The sequence below is a fragment of the Phascolarctos cinereus genome, unplaced genomic scaffold, assembly GCF_003287225.1.
Source record: "Phascolarctos cinereus isolate Bilbo 61053 unplaced genomic scaffold, phaCin_HiC Scaffold_726;HRSCAF=1367, whole genome shotgun sequence".
NCBI classification, from domain to species: Eukaryota; Metazoa; Chordata; class Mammalia; order Diprotodontia; family Phascolarctidae; genus Phascolarctos; species Phascolarctos cinereus.
The window spans coordinates 88149404-88162577 of record NW_027556098.1 but is presented as its reverse complement, the minus strand read 5'-3'; the positions used below and the strand labels follow the sequence as shown (position 1 = coordinate 88162577).

The following is a 13174-nucleotide window of genomic DNA, read 5'->3' as shown; positions in this document are numbered from 1 at the left end:
TAGACAGGATAGGAAGTGGAGAAGGATATATTCAGAAATGAAAGCGAAGTAAAAACAAAAGATGTCAATTAAAATGAGAGGCAATATAGAGAGAGCTGAACTAGGAAAGAAGACACTATTCCAAGTTCTTCGTGGTAAGGTGGAAAGATTTCTAGATTTAAAGTCAAAGGGATTTGAATCCAGCTTTGTTACTCTCTGTGGGATGTGGGACAAGAAACTTACTGTCCCTCCCACTCTAAATCTATGATCTTATAAATTGCCTTCACCCATAAGTGCAGATTCTAATGGGCTCTAGGTGGCGTGTAAATAGAACCCTCCAAAAAAGAAAAAAAAAAACAGATGTGTAGTCCAGACAAGTAGCACTAAATTCTTGTTAGACTTCCTTGAGACTCTACTATCTTTAGAGGTATGAACAGAAATCCATTATTTCTAATAAAAAATATAGATACAAATTTAAAAGGCTAACACAATTATAGTACATTTGGAAATAAATATTCCGAAAGTGAATATTTTGTTTTTATCATGGCCTTGGATTTATGAAGATGCTATTGCCTATTTAGATCCTTAGTAATGTAAATATGAAATTTATAAAGCACAGGAAGCAAACACTTTCAAAAGTTGCAATTCCAAGAGGGAAATTTTTTTCAGAAATTCTGCTCCATTAATTGTAGAGGTAACCTCTAATCCAACTGTTACAACTCTATTCTTTAAGAAAAAAAAATACTTTAAATTTGTCTTCTAAGCTGTAGAACTAAAGAAAAACTTGATACCTCAAATACAAAGAAACATCATCAGAACCAGTAAAACTGCAGTTTAATATTTAAGAGCATAGTCGATAAGGAACACCCCCAAATGCCTACTAAAGACACATACTGAAGATATCTGCTTTGTTGCCTATGATATACTAGACGAGGGTTCTCAGAGGAGGGTCCAGATATCCCTGAAGGTCTCTGAGACCGTTTCATGGGATCTGTGAGGTCAAAACTATTTCATAATAATGCTAAGATGTTTCCATTTCTAACATAGTAAATATTAATATATATAAATCATATGAACAAAAATTCTTTAGGAGGTCTTCAATAATGTTTAAGTGTGTGAGGGGGTCCTGAGAGACCAAAAAGTTTGAGAACCTCTGCACTAGTTTCTTCCAAAAATCATATTTCTGGTGAACTGTTATTGAATAATTTCTGTGTTATTATTCATTGAATTTTAAACAAATCAGAAATGTCAGCATCTTTGGGCCAGCTTTCTCCATGAAAACACTCGTGTGACTTGAATGACAGTATTTTTGTGAACATTAAACTTTCCATTATGAGTGATTTTAGAAGAAAGACAAATGAATCACTGAATTAATCAATTTGGGCTTCTTTCCTTTCCCCCAAATACCTCCTGATAGAACTGCTCACAGAGAACCCAACAGCTGAAAGCCTAGTCACAAAAGAAACCAAGAAAGGGGGAATAGAAAACCTAAGAAGATGGTAATTAGCTACCATATAAGTTGCAAGTTGCCAGTACAAAGAGACTATCATTTCTATAACTATTTAAGGTTTGTAGAAGCCTTTCACAGTGGATGGAAGGCTAGCCTCAAAGTCAGGAAGACACTTGCTTTGAGACCCTGGCCAAGTCAGATACTTACATGCATCCTATATGTAGTCACACATATGGCATATTCTGGCTGTGGCCCTTATGCCAAATCACTTAACCTCTAGGCAATTCTTTAGGTGTCTTTAAGGTGCAAAGAAGGTACCAACCTGCATTGGTAAAGTGAGTTTACTCATCTGGGAGTTCTTTATAACAAAGAAGTAACAGGTCCATTCTCTGCTCTTTAATGTTCATAAAGAGCTTTCTTCATAACCACCCTATGGCTAAGGTAGTACAAAAATCATTGTTGTCATTATTTAGGTGAAGAAACTAAAGCACTGAAAGGTGAATGACTAGTGGTGGGTCTTAGCTCAGAGTCCTACGTGGAATTTGAGCTCAGGTCTTCTGACTCTTAAGACAAGTATTCATTCTATTATGCCACTCCATGCTTTCTTTCATATTTAAGTCAGGTCTTCTGACTCTTAAGACAAGTGTTCATTCCATTATATCACTCCATGCTTTCTTTTATATTTATATATAAAGTTGTTCAGGATTTAGGAATGGTTTAAAATATCATAATAATGTATGCATATATGTGTGTATTGGAGAACTTGCTCAGAAATTTTTTACTAATAGCAATGCATGATCAAAAGTTTGAAGACCACTGGTAGTGTAGGGTTGGTCTAGAGAAGTGGTGTCAAACTCAAATGAAAACAGATTCCTTAAGGGCACATATTCAGAAAAAGATAAATTAACATGTACATTGTATTGCATTTTTATTTATTTTGTTAAATGTTTCCCAATTACATTTTTATCCTATTCCTGCTACAATCAGGAATTTTGTGAGCCTTAAGTTTATTTATTTACTTGTAAATTGTGAGTACATATCACTCCATACTAATATATTATATGCAACATAAAATAAAAGTAAATACAAATATATATACATATATACATACATAATATAAACTATAAATTGGAAAAATAAGAAACATTTCATAAACTATTTTAACATGTTAAAAAAGTCTTAATAACTTTAAAAAGACTCCCTTGACTAAAATTGGAAAATATATATCTCTCATAGGCATTTGTTTTTAATCTTTTAAAGTTGTTGTGCCTTAACTTGACCTCCACAGTACATATTTTTATCTCAACACTACTAGCAGAAATCTAGACTAAATTACCAAGATACCCAACATAGTCTTCCCACCCCACCTAATATTCCAGGTTTCTGTATGGAGGTGATTACTTATTTCTTTATTTTATTTGGGTTCTTTATTTTATTTACTTATGTATATATGGCACTTGACAAGACAAAGCTCTAGCTAAAGTTTGAAGTGAAAAAGAATAATTAGTTAATGGAGAAATATCAAAATGATATTCTGAAAGCTAAAGTTATGAAAAATGATCTCTGCTTTGTTTAGAGCTATGAGTACATTTAAATACTTTCTGGCATGAAATTCAGATTTATTTGTGGAAATGTTGAAATGCTTTTATTAGCCAAGAATATTCATCAAGGCAGGAGCTCGTTCTTAAAAAATAACTGTGAGAAAAGAGTGTAAGCAGAGCAGTTTATTTTGTTAATTTATTTTTCACTAAGAATATTTGTCAGAGTTAGTTTTTTTAGTAGCAATATATGCGTATGCTTGGACTGCCTACCACTAGATTGTAAACCTCCCACATCATCTAATACCTCAATTTGCACATAATGTGTATACAAGAGCTATTATTGACTGTCTGATCTGCGGTCAGAGACATAAGCTGCCAAAACCCAAAGCAATAATAGCAACATCTTAAGTTTTCACTAGTAGCCAACATTTTTGAAATATGTATCAAGCAGCTACCAAAGTTCTTCCAAGTGTATATTCCTGAAAAAATGTAAATCTTGAAGTACAATCTCGATTTGGAAATGATCATTTATAACTTGGGGCAGTTAAGTGGCACAGTGGATAGAGCAACAGGGCTGGTGAGGAAGATCATCTTCATGAGTTCAAATCTAGCCTCAGACACTTACTATGTAACCCTGAGCAAGTCACTTACCCATGTTTGCCTAGGTTTCCTCATCTGTCAAATGAGCTGGAGAAGGAAATGGAAAACTATTCCAGTATCTTTGCCAAGAAAGCCCCAAATGAGGTCACAAAGAATCAGACATCACTGAAAAACTGTTCAGTAACAAAAACCTGAAAAAAAAATTCTAGATTTGGTAGCTAATTGTTTCACTTTAAACTTATGGAGTAATTATTTAATTAACTAATCTGTTATAGTGGAATGAGCTTTGCAGCTGGCATCAAAAGATGGGTACAAATCCTGGTTCTACCACTTACTGGTTGTGTTATCTTATGTGAGACACTTAGCCTCTCTGTGACTCAATTTCTTCAGCTGTAAAATGGAAATAACAATAATAATACTCTAGCTACCCAAAGGCTGTTGCAAGGAAATTGCTTTGTAACCTTAAAATTTTATATTATATGTTATTATTTGATTAATTTTGTCTCTCTCTTTTTTTTTTTAGAATATGAAGTTAGATCCAAAGAAAACGGAGCACCTATTGGGAAGAAGGAGTCTGTTCAAACAACAAATCAAACCTTCTCTACAATAGAAAATCTAAAACCAAACACCAGGTAAGATAATTTACCACTTTCTGAACAAATCTAGTAGACATCAATTGATATTACGTTTGTGTCAGGCAGTATTGGAATATAGGTCACGTCCCTGTTGTGTAATAATGTATGCTACAACAGATGGGTTCTTGGAGAAAGCTTGGGAATATTGGAAAGAGTGCTGGCCTTAGAGGTAGAAGTGACCTGTGTTTGAATTGTGTGTCTCCATTATTTACTAACAGTGTATCTCTGGCTAGTCATTTAAGCTTTTTGAATCTGTTTCCTCATCGATAAAATAGAAATAATAACAACCAGAGTACCAGCCTGGAAGAATTATTGTATTGTGAGGGTTAAGTAAGCACGTACGTTTCATTATTAAAGGGGGAAAAGATCAGTATACCAAATGACAAACAAGATTACTCCTTTCTTAAGGAAAGTAATTTTTCCATGTATGTTATTAAAACATTTTCAGAGTATCATAAATTAGATTGTAGTACAACTAAAAAAAAAATTCAAACAAGAAAAGGACCCTGTATGCCAATAAAAACCAATCTTCCCAATCCCACTAGTATTTGGAAGCCTGTTTCCTGATCTTTTGATCATATGGGTTTCTCTTCTATGGTTCCTCTCCTGTTTCTTGAAGTCATTTGTTTTGTCTTGTTTTGTTTTATTATATTTATATCCTTTGAATTTATGTCACAGTTGTTTCCCAACAAGGGCTTTGAACCCTCCCTTGCAACAATGAAAAAATGAAGCAGAACTAAAAAACACAGGATCTTGTCTAACATCATATGCATGTTCATCACACATAGTTTCTTCACCCTTCTAAAGAGAAAGGGACCATGCACTTCATCATCTGTTCTCTGGAATCTATATTAGTCATCACAATTCAGAGTTCAGAGGCCTCTTAGTATTGTTTTCATTTATATTAGTGTAGTTACTGTGTATATGTTTCCTTGCTGTTCAGTCATTTCAGTCATGTCTGACTCTTCATGACCTGTTTGAGGTTTTCTTAGCAAAGATACCAGAGCAGTTTGCCATTTCTTTCTAAAGCTTATTTTATACATGAGGAAACTGAGGCAAACAGGCTTAAGTGACTTGCCCAGGGTCACACAGCTATTACATGTCTGAGGCCAGATTTGAACTCAGGAAGATGAGTCTTCTTGACTGCAGGCCCAGCACTTCATCCACTGTAACACCTAGCTGCCCCATATGTTCCCTTGGTTAATCATAATAAGTAATAATGAATAATAATAATAATGAAATGATAGTAATGAATAATAATAATGAAAATAACTAATTCACTTTGTATTAGCACACAAAAGTCTCCCTGTGTTTCTCTGAAGCCCTCAGATTCGTAGTCTCTCAATGTTCAATAGCATTCCATTTCTTTCACATACTACAATTTTTTCAGTGGCTGTGGTGTATGGACGACCACTGTTTCAGATTTATTGCTACCACAAAATCTTGATATCTTTTTCAGATGATAAAAGAGACCCAAATGAAACCTAAACAAGCAGAACTTATCTGTGGGTCATGGTTCAAAGACACAACGATATGGGCTTTAGGCCTAGCAATAGTATGCTCTAAAAATTTTCTTTTTCAAAAAAAAAATCTATGGTGGGTACCACATGTTTCTATGGCCTTCTGTGCTAGAAATTCTTAATTCTAGACTATGCAACAGATACATTGGTTTCCAAGAAGCAGCTTTTCTTGAAAAGACATCTTGGTGGCATTTTTAAGCTATTGCAAGGAAAAAGTACAAATATTAATTTTTCTTAATGACTATGAGTAAAGCCAAAATACACACATCCTTACACACAGTAAAAGCCTACTTGATGAAGTTCATCCTGTTTCCTTGGCAAGAATGACATCAACTGAGAATAGGGGAGAGCCTGCTCTATACTATAGTGTATTTTTAGATAGGTGTAAAAAGGAAAAGATTATTTTATTTTAACTTTTTAATAGTCAGATTTGGGCTTAGGCAGGTTGGGTAAGTTTTCCTTCTATTTCCTGCTTTTTATTAAGCTTAATAAAAAAAAGATCAGTATATTCATTGACTGGCATCAAACTTAGAAAATGTTCATTGTATTCCTTTTCTGAATAAGGAAAACAAAAGCTCTGACCAAAATAGATGTCAGTTTGTTAATCCTGTTTCAGCTCAACTAATGGATAATATTAGATCCCTACTAACAATGAGAAATATTTCTTTATATATGCAAATACCCGTAACAAACAAGAACCTAACACATGCTTTAGCAAGGATGTTACTTGGACATCATAAGGAATTGGGTGAAATGTAGGGACAAGAAGGTATTCTCCTAGACCTGAACCGCATTTCACTCTGAAACCAAAGACTAACCAAGAGCAGAAAAGTCTCTCCCCGATGCCTGTTGGGAATGCTTTGGGTGCTATGCTGATTTTAACTTCTAAATGTCATGGTGAAAAGGATACGGCTCTTCCTTCCTTCCCTCAGCCCACAGTGAAGTGGACTCTATTTATCTCTTATTCAAATAATTCTACCCATACCCCAGTCTGACTCCAGTTTCCCTGTCCTAATGGGCAATTCTAGGAATGATATCCAGACCAGGATTAAAGATAACCTTACCTGGATCCTTCTTTGGGGAAAATCATATTTAGTAAAGACAAGGGATACCTAGGCTCAGGAATACTGGTTGGTGCTCTAACCACTGTGCCACTTAGCTGCCCCCTTAAATGTTATTTCTGAAGTTTAGAGTTGTAAAATCTTATGTATAATGCCATCCAACCAATGTTCAAAGAGAAATGGAATTATATTGGTGGTTCTTAATTTAGAAACAGATCATGGCCAGAAAATTCTTTTGAGAGTTAGGTGTTTGAAACCTGAAATGCATTTTCCACATAGAAAAACAATGTTATAGGGAGAGCCAAGTGGTGCAATGGATAGAGCATCAGCCCTGGAGTTAGGAGGACCTGAGTTCAAATCTGGCCTCAGACACCTGACACTTACTAACCGTGTGACCCTGAGCAAGCCACTTAACCCAGATTGCCTTGCCAAAAAAGAGGAAAAAATGAAAAATAATGTTAGAAATGGCTGTTAGGTCCTCAGAACATTCTACAAAACTTCATTTTGACCTGTCACCTGAACAATAATTTATAACAGCATTTCAATGAGCAAATTCAGCTTTAATTCTAATTCAGAAAACTGGAAAAATATTGTTCTTGACCAGGGAAATAATTCAGTCAATCAGTCAATAAGCATTTATTAATGACCTGCTATGTGTCAAGCCCTAGGATACAAATACAAAGAATGAAACAGTCCCTATTCCTTTCAAGGAACTATCATTCCAATGATGGAGATAAGAACTAGACAGACAGACAGGCAGGCAGGCAGGCAGATAGATAGATAGATAGATAGATAGATAGATAGATAGATAGATAGATAGATAGATAGATAGATAGTAACCACAGGGTGGTCACAAAGTTGTTGTGCAACTTGAAACTAATAATTTTAAGTGGACATGTGACAGAAACTGTAAATAACATAGAAAAGCTGAAATCTTAGAGGTTTAAAAGCTTACATTCCCCTGGCATTGTCTTGGAGAACTCATAGTTATCATCATGGGGGAGCTAGGTGGCACAGTGGGTAGAGCGCTGGCCCTCAAGTCAGGAATACTCATCTCCCTGAGTTCAAATCTGGCCTCAGACACTTACTACCTACGTCACCTAATCCTTTTTGTCTTAGTTCCCTCATCTGTAAAATGAGCTGGAGAAGGAAATGGCAAACCATTCCAGTATCTTTGCCAAGAAAACCCCAAAAGGGGTCACAAAGTATCAGATACAATGGAAACAACTGAGCAATGACAAGAGAACATGTACACATATACACATACTACACTAATGTAAATAAAAGCAATACTAAGAAATTTGAGAGATGCAGTTCCAGAGGAATTAGTCATTTTATTAACAATGACAGCCTATCGCCAATAAAAGGGGTCAGAGGGCTCTCAATTGACAAAGACTCCTCATGGAACCCATTCAATGCTTATATGCCCTTGGAAGGGTGGGTATTCTTGAGGGTGACAATCAACTCTGATCAGTTAAAAAGTAATGAGAGAGAATTAATATTCTAATGAGAGGTAGATTTATGCCAATGAGGTGTTGGGGTATGTGACACTGAGTACCCAAATCTTGGTCAAAGAGATTTATCAATTTTCATATCACCCATCTGACAAAAGGAAGAATCCTGTCTAAGTAAACACAATGAACAAGTGTCCACCCATTGTCCTAAACTTAGAATTTCTTTACTGTCTTTGATTAGATCTTAGCCTAATTAATTCTTTGCCCAAGATTCCCCACACTGTTTGATTTCTGAAGGAGAAAGTAGAAAAGGGAGAAAACCTTGGTTCTAATTCAGTAACTAGTTATTAAATTCAAGACAGAAATAATAGTTCATCTCAATAGGGAACTCCCTGGTGAGGAAACTCCCTCTCCCAGCCTCAAATGAGGAATCAGAGAAGGCTGGGGTCCAAAGCTGCCTCCAAACAGCTAGCTGCATGGATCCCTCTGAGATTTCGTTTCCTTACCTAGAAAACAGTAGCAATAACACTCCTAATAATGACTTCAAAAGTTTGTTGTAAAACTCAAATGAGATAATATACATTAATCCCTTTTGCATACCTTCAAGCATTGTGTAAATGTCTTTATCACTATTATCTCACAAACCGGTCCATGTCAGTTATTAGAAAGTCTTTCCGTATGTTAAGCTGAAATTTGCTATCATGTATCTTCCACCACTGGTCTTAGTTTGACCCTCTAGAAATCACTATCTGTGTTGAAACATTTCTAAAGGACCAAATGTACGCTTGTTTGAAAGGGCAACTAGGTGATACAGTGGATAGAGTGCCAGGCCTAAAGTCAGGAAGATTCTTTTTCCTAAGTTCAAATCTGGCCTCAGATACTTATTAGCCATATGACCCTGGGCAAGTCACTTAATACTACTTGCCTCAGTTTCCTCATCTGTAAAATGAGCTTGAGAAGGAGATGGCAAACCACTCCGATGTTCTTGCCAAATGGGGTCATGAGAGTGGAACATAACTAAACAACAACAAAATGCTTGTTTAGTTATTTCATTGAGAATATAGGTTAAAGTTAGTATCCCAGACATTCATTTTTCCAGGTTACCCCAAACAGGGTTTACTTCTATTACACCCCAACCATAAATCAAGAGTTAACATTAAAAAAAAAATCCTGTAAAATAAAGGTGAGGTATGTACAGTATGCAACCACCAGATGGTTTTTATTAGCTTAAAAGAATGGCTTCAGTCAAATTTCAACACATTGAAAAAAATTTGGAATGTAGTAACATTTGATTTTTAAAACAGGCAAATTTTGAATTATTGCAGTCAGAATTCCTGGGTTCTGGAAGTCCCACTACAAAACCTGTTTATAGTAGCTCCTGAAAGATTGGTTCTATGTTCCCTGGGCCCTGGTCTTTAGAACACATTACACATGATAAGGGCACTTTAGGCTCCTACGTTGTTGCTAATTTTGTTAAGATCTGAAAAAATGACATCGATCACTGACTAATTCTATTAACATCAGGTAGCAGGAACGATGAGAACCCTTTAGAACAGACTTGAAAAGTTAAGCAGACTCCCTGGAGCTAGCACCTCCTGCTGGCCAGAAATGGTGACTGCTTTACTTGGCCCACTATTGAAACAAAAGTGGAAACATGCCAAAGACCCTCCTTCTACACTCTCTTCTCACACTCCTTTCGCTTCCTTACCATCTGATTTCCTTTTCCCTTAACTTCTCAATCACCTATTTTATTGTATAGATTTTTTTTCATCCTTGAAGGTTTAAAAAAAAATGTGTTTCTTGGCTCTGTGATTTCATGTGTGTTGATTCTTCTTTTCTTAATAGAGATTAGAACCACTGCACACCTTCTCATCTTGTGCCATCCTTGTTGATATCTTTCCAAAAGTCCTCTATAGAGAATCTTCCTGGTATACCAGAGGTCCTCTTCTGCCTCTTCTGATTTCTTCTCTATCTCAATGGGCTTTTCAGGCATCCAGTCTGCTGTATCAAATTCTTTCCTATGACTGACCCATCTCCTTTTCTAGTTATGAAGATTCTCAATAAGGTCTTTTATGTCACTCCCTGGACAAAAGTCATCAGGAACATGGTACAATATCTTAACACCCACTATTCATCTTTTCATTTCTCATTAGATTATTTATTTTAATTTTTCTGAGATAATGGTTCTTAGAGATGACATTTATATAGTGCTTTAAGGTTTACAAAATGCTATATATATGTTATCTCATTTAATCTTCACAATAACCCAATGAAGTAAGTACTATGGGCATTACTATCCTTATTTTAGGATAGGGTTAGAGATTTGACTCATGATTGGTATAGGGAACTCCTTAGTAAGGAAATTTCCTCCACCCATGGAGGTCCACAACTTCTTTGTAGCTATAGTGGTGGTGGTGGTGGTGTGGTGTGGTGGTAGTGGTAATAGTAGTAGTAGTAGTAGTAGTAGTAGTAGTAGTAGTAGTAGTAGTAGTAGTAGTAGTAGCAGCAGCAGCAGTAGTAGTAGTGGTAGAAGGAGAAGAAAAAAGAAAAAGAAGAACAACATCAAGAAGAAGAATTTGTAGATGAGGAAACTGAGGCTCAGGAAGATTAAATGAGTGGCCTATGATCAGATAGGTAGTAAACATCAGAGAAAGGATTTAATCCAGATTTCCCTAACTGCAAGTCCAGGACTATAATACCCCACTGCCTCCAATGAAGAGAATGATGTTCCAAGATTTGTAACCACATAATATCCCTGGGAAAATATTGGTGTTAAAGAAATAGCCCTTTGCAGTGGCAGACCCCTTGGAATCACTGAAAGTACAGACAATTTCCCAACTCAAATACAGCCCAATTTCCTTCTACCACTCAATTTTTGTCCCAACTAATCATCCATTTGCTGTGCTTGACCAAGTATAATCTTCCTTGATGAAGATAAAAGAAACAGAGATGTATTAATAGCTACTCAGTGTTTTATGTTAATAAAACACCTTATACATTTTTTCAGTTTGGTCTCTATCTGATGAACAATGTACCCTTCAGAATATCCACTTTAGAAATGAGTAAACTGAGGCTCAAGAGTGTGACTTGCCTGAGGTAACAGCAAGTAATTAACAGAGCCAGGATTCAAACATGATTTTCAACTTCAGTTCTCTTTCCACTATATTACAAAAATACAAATTTATGACTCTCCAGTTATTCTCTCCCTCTGAAACACTTTTCATTTTAGCTCTTTATTGGCTCCAGAGTCTTCTGTATTAAATATTTGGAGGCTGGGTGACTAAGCAAGCAAAAAGCTGCTGACTCTGGCAGAGAATGCTATTTCCTTATTCCTCTGGACGCTGTTTTCACAATTCTGCAGAACCAAGTTCATGTGACTGTCACTTGATATATATGTAGCCAAAGAAACAAGTAAATGAGCAGATCAGGGTCTAAAGCAAAATTGTGAGGTTCCAACATTGGGGGTAGAGGGATCCCTCCCTCCCTCCCTCTTTCTCTACCTCCTCCTCCTCTCTCCTTCAAGTACCCATAATCCTCTGTTTTCTCCCTAGCAAGCCTAACAGCTGACTTCTCCCAGAGCGAGGGAGGAAGAGAGCACAATAGCCAGGCTCCTGAAATCAAATGGAATTTGACTGTAGAACACAGAATTAGAGAATTACCTTATAGAATCACGAACTTTTGGAGGTAGAAGGGGGCCTTCGATGTTATCTAGTATTAGTCCAAATCTCTCATGGTACTCCTGGAGTCAGGAAGATGAATTCAGATATAGCCTCAGATACTTACTAGCTATGTGACCCTGGGAAAATCATTTAACCGTGTTTACCTCAGCTCCTCACTGTAAAATGAGCTGCAGAAGGAAATGGCAAACTCCAGTATCTTCACCAAAACAAAACAAAACAAAAAAACCCTAAATGGGGTCATAAAGAGTTAGATACAACTGAAAAAACGACTTAATGATAAATGATATAGAGGGTGAGTGATTTATGTTAGGTCACTAGGTTCAGGAATGGGCCAGAATTTGAACCCAAATTCTCTAATTTTCTGTGTGACTCTCCAAGACTATAAACTGCAGAGTGAAGGCCTCCATTAGTAGCTGGTGTTTCCTATACCAATGAAATCATAGGTCTAGACCCTAGCTCAGTTCCTATTCCTTAGCTGAACATTACTACTAGTGATCCAGGGCCCTATTCACTGTGCCTGCTGCCTTCTTTATATGTGTGTGTGTGTGTGTGTGTGTGTGTGTGTGTGTGTGTGTGTGTGTGTATGAGATCAGCTTTGTCACAATCATTTTTCACAGTCACTCCTTCCAAAGCTATTGCTCAAGAGAGAGGATTTCAATGCTTCATCCTGAAGTTTACATAGTGAGCCTAGTACCTACCTCTAGGACCTACCAGAAGCCTGTAACACCAATACATACACTATCCTCAGAAGTTAGAAAAGTTCTCTGCGCACAGACCTTGCCCATCCTAAAACAACTTCCGCTCTACCCTGTTACTCCCTTCCATCCCCTGCAAAAAAAAAAAAAATTGTAGAAAAAATAAACTATATTCACTACCTCTACTTTCTAATACCCATTCATATCATTTACTCCTTAGCCCTATACTGCTCTCCCTAGAGTCACCAATGACCTCTTCATTACCAAACTCATTAATTAGTCAGTCTTAATGTTCATTCTCCTAACCTTTCTGCTAACCACTGACCACTCTGTCCCTCTTTCTAAATGAACTATCATCCCTTAGCTTCAGTGACAATGTTTTCTCCTGGTTCTCTTTCTACCTGTCTTCTTCCTCCCTTGAGCCCCTGTCCTGATTCAGCTTTCTCTTTCTACCTTTTGAGTTTGACTATGTCCCCAAAGCTCTATCCACAGCCCTATTTTCTTCTTCTCTCTAAACTCTCTCTCCATGATCTCGGTCACTCTATTGTCTTCAGTTATC

General features: G+C 36.5%; 1 protein-coding gene across 22 annotated transcripts in view; it reads left to right on the top strand.

The window, feature by feature from the left end:
• Positions 1-13174, top strand: part of ABI3BP (ABI family member 3 binding protein) — a 301592-nt gene that overhangs the window by 274168 nt on the left and 14250 nt on the right. For all 22 annotated transcript variants that reach the window (XM_078146663.1, XM_020999893.2, XM_020999891.2 and 19 more), the window contains one exon: positions 4094-4202. In XM_078146663.1, the coding sequence (XP_078002789.1) occupies positions 4094-4202 (109 nt within the window). The remainder of the gene's footprint in view (positions 1-4093; positions 4203-13174) is intronic.